Below are 3,144 nucleotides of genomic sequence, written 5' to 3'. Positions count from 1 at the left end.
ATGACCCCGAAGCCGGTGTCCGGCGCGCGGTCTCCCCGGAGCCCGGACCGGAACATGATCCCCTGCACGCGATCTCTCGGGTGCAAGACCCACAGCATCAGTGCCAAGCGCAACGTCCTCGGCCGCTCGAAGCCCTTCCACATCCTGATGGCCGAGTTCACCTCGGTCGATCATTACACCCCGCCGGCGGAGCCGGCCGCCACCACGGCAGCCGCTGCTCCGGCCACGGCCACGGCCACGGCCACGGCCACGGTTGCCAGTACGGCCGCGGCCACGCCATCCTCCTTTGGCCCGGCGTCGACCGACTCGCCGAGCACCCGTGGCCGGGCCGGGGCCGGGGCCGGTCGGGCCGCGGTGTCGGTCAAGCTGCTGGCTCAGCCGGGCGAGGGGGGGGGCCCGCCGGCCCCGGGCCCCGGGTCCCGGCCGAGTGCCCGAGCCAAGGTGCTCACCCCGGAGCCCGAGGCCCCGGCCACCGGCCCTCCCCCGGCCGACAAGGCCCCGGCCGACAAGAAGCCCATCGACCCGGGCCCGCCGGCCACCAGGGCGCCGGAGCTCGAGGCGGCCCTGCTTCAGCATCCGGCCATGCGGCCCCTGGCCGAGGCTCTTCTGTGCATGGCCAGCGTCATCCCGGCCCCGGCATCCGGGGCCATGGTGGAGGGACTTGCTTTGGCGCCGCCAGCGCCCGGCCCCCCGGGGGCGGCCCCTGCCCTCGGCCGGCCGGCCAGCGGCTCGGCCACCGCCTCGCCATTCCACATCCCGGGGAATTCCTTCCGCTCGGACCACTTTGCCATCACCACTTCCCCGGGGCTTGGGGCCCCGCCGGGCCTGGGGCTCCATCTCGCCACGCCCGGGCATGTTCCCTCTCGGGCGCCTCCCCCCCCGGCGGTCTTCCGGATCATTGGCCGCTCGGCCGGCCCGACGTCGGCCTCGCGCGCCGCCGGCTCGCTTCTGGTGCGCTCCGCTGGCTCCTCCGTCCTCCTCCTCCCTCCCCTCTCCCCGGTGCGGCCCTTTCGTGGCTTTGGATCGGCGCCTCTGACCTGCTTCGCCTCTCGGCGCCAATGGGGCCCCTTGCCCTGTCCCTCCCCCCTCCCCCCCCCCCCCCCCCGTCTGCTTTGTCCTTTCCCTTTTGCTCCCTCTGCCCCGTCGGCCTCGCTTGCCCCATGTGTGCCGGGGGTTTGCGCCTGCCTCGCTTGTTTGTCTTGCCGATAGGGTGGTGGCCTCTTCCGGTCGGCGGTCTTCACGCCGGACTCGAGTCCCCCCCCGGGGCATCGCGCCGACACCCCGACGACCCTGCCGCTGCCCATGGCCACCTCGTCGCTGGCGCTGCCGGAAATCCCGGTCCTGGCCGGCGGCGGCCCGGCGGCTCGGTTCTTCCCCAACATGTACTCTCGTGTGCATGAGCCGCTGTTTTTGTCGCGGCCCGCGCCCCTCGGGCAGGCGCCCATGCCGCCCGGTGTGCATATGGGCCCTGCTGCCCCGGGCCGCCCCGGGGGTGGTGTCCTGCCGGGCGGGTCGCGTGCCATGTCCCCGGCACACGGTACGCAGCCACAGCCGCCCCCCCCCCCCCCCCTGCAGCAGCTCCATCCTCCCCATGTCACGGTGGTGTCGATTTGCTAACCGGCCCTGTGGCCGGCCTTCAGACCTGCCGGCTCACCCTCCGGGTGCTTATCCCCCAGGCCCGCATGCCTATCAGCATCCGCATCCGCATCCGCATCCGCATCCACATTCGCATCCGCACCCGCCGCCGCCGCCGCCGCCGCACTCGCAGCAGCTCCCACACAACTATCCACATGGGCCCCCGCATGGGCCCCCGCATGGGCTCCCGCATGGGCCCCCGGTGCAGCACCCGCACCACCACTACTCGCAACAGCAACGCTACTCGCCTCATCCTCAGCATCCCCACCCTCCTCACCCCCATGCACAGCAGCAGCAGCAGCAGCAGCAGCAGCAGCAGCAGCAGCAACATCATCCACAGCAGCAGCACTATAGCTCGCCGCCGCATTTCCCGCAGCAACCGCACTCCCCCCCGATGCCGGCGCTGCCAGCTACCAATGCCGGGGCAGCCCCCCGGGTATCCGACGTCAGGGCCCCTTCGCCGGGCTCTCACAAGGACTCGGCCGCTCTCTCTGCTGCTGCCAGCATAGCTCCCCCGCCACAGCCGAAGAAGCGGGCACGTTCCGGGTCTGCCACCCCGCGGCCACCGAAGCCTGGCACCGGGTCCGCCGCGGGCGGGCCGGCGCTTCCGGTCTCCCTCCCTCAAGCAGCTGCCCCGCCGGCAGGCAATGAGGCTGCCAGCTCGGGTGCCCCGGCTGCCGGGACCACCGCACCGCCGGCTGCCGGGGACCCACCCCCCCGGCCAGGCGGCCCGGTCAAGGCAAGGCGCAAGGTCGGCACTCGAAAGAAGAACTCCCCGGCGCCGGACACCCCGGCCGCGCCGCGCCCAGCCGCCGCCGCCGCCGCCGCCGCCGCCGCCGCTGCGCCTGCTCCCGCTCCGGCGCCCGCCCCCCCGGCCAAGCTCCAGACCTCCGGGGCTCCGGCCGGACCGGTCAAAAAGAAAGGTGTGTTTGCCGGCGGCCGGAGTTCTCGCCCCCCCCCCTCCCCCCCTGCCTGGCGCCGCGCACGCATGTCCACATACGTCACTAACCTTTGCGCCTCTTCCGAAGCCAAAACCACCGCCGCCGCCGCCGCCACCGCCGCGAGCGCCCCACCTGCCGCCGCCAAAGCCGGGTCCGCCGCTGGTCCCGCACCCAAGGCTGCTGCCGCCCGACCGGCTGCTGCCGCCGCCGCCGCCGCCGCGGCCTCCTCCGCACCGACGACGGCCGTCCCCGCGTCCGGGCCCGCAAACTCGAAGCAGAAACGCGCCGTCAGCTGACCGGATCACATGACCCCTCCCAATACACCCATAAGCCACCACCCATGTTTCTGCGCTGCTCCCCACGCCCGAGGGTATCCACGTCTCCTCCCGCCTCTTTTTTGTTCCTCCCCTCTCGCCGTCATCTGCCGATCAAGGTGCCTTTGCCCCGCCCCGCCCCCCCCCCTCTCCTCCTGCCTGGTAGCCTCTGTGGCGGTGTGCATTTCGCTGTTGTTGGCGCGCGCGCGCGTGCGCATCGGCCCCTCCTGACCTCTGTCCGCCTCGCCCCCCCC

The 3,144-nt window shown here is 73.4% G+C and overlaps 1 protein-coding gene across 1 annotated transcript; it reads left to right on the top strand.

Moving 5' to 3' along the window:
- Positions 1–54: 54 nt before the first annotated feature.
- Positions 55–2,872, top strand: H696_01473 (hypothetical protein; the record flags this gene model as incomplete). The annotated part of the gene is made up of 4 exons (XM_009495368.1): positions 55–951; positions 1,210–1,537; positions 1,641–2,558; positions 2,664–2,872. The coding sequence occupies 4 exons, from the start codon at positions 55–57 to the stop codon at positions 2,870–2,872; spliced, it is 2,352 nt and encodes a 783-aa protein (XP_009493643.1).
- Between the last annotated feature and the right edge of the window lie 272 nt (positions 2,873–3,144).

The sequence above is a fragment of the Fonticula alba genome (assembly GCF_000388065.1).
Source record: "Fonticula alba strain ATCC 38817 unplaced genomic scaffold supercont2.2, whole genome shotgun sequence".
Taxonomy (NCBI): Eukaryota; order Rotosphaerida; family Fonticulaceae; genus Fonticula; species Fonticula alba.
Note: the sequence above shows the minus strand (reverse complement) of the source record. Positions and strands in the feature narration are given on the sequence as shown.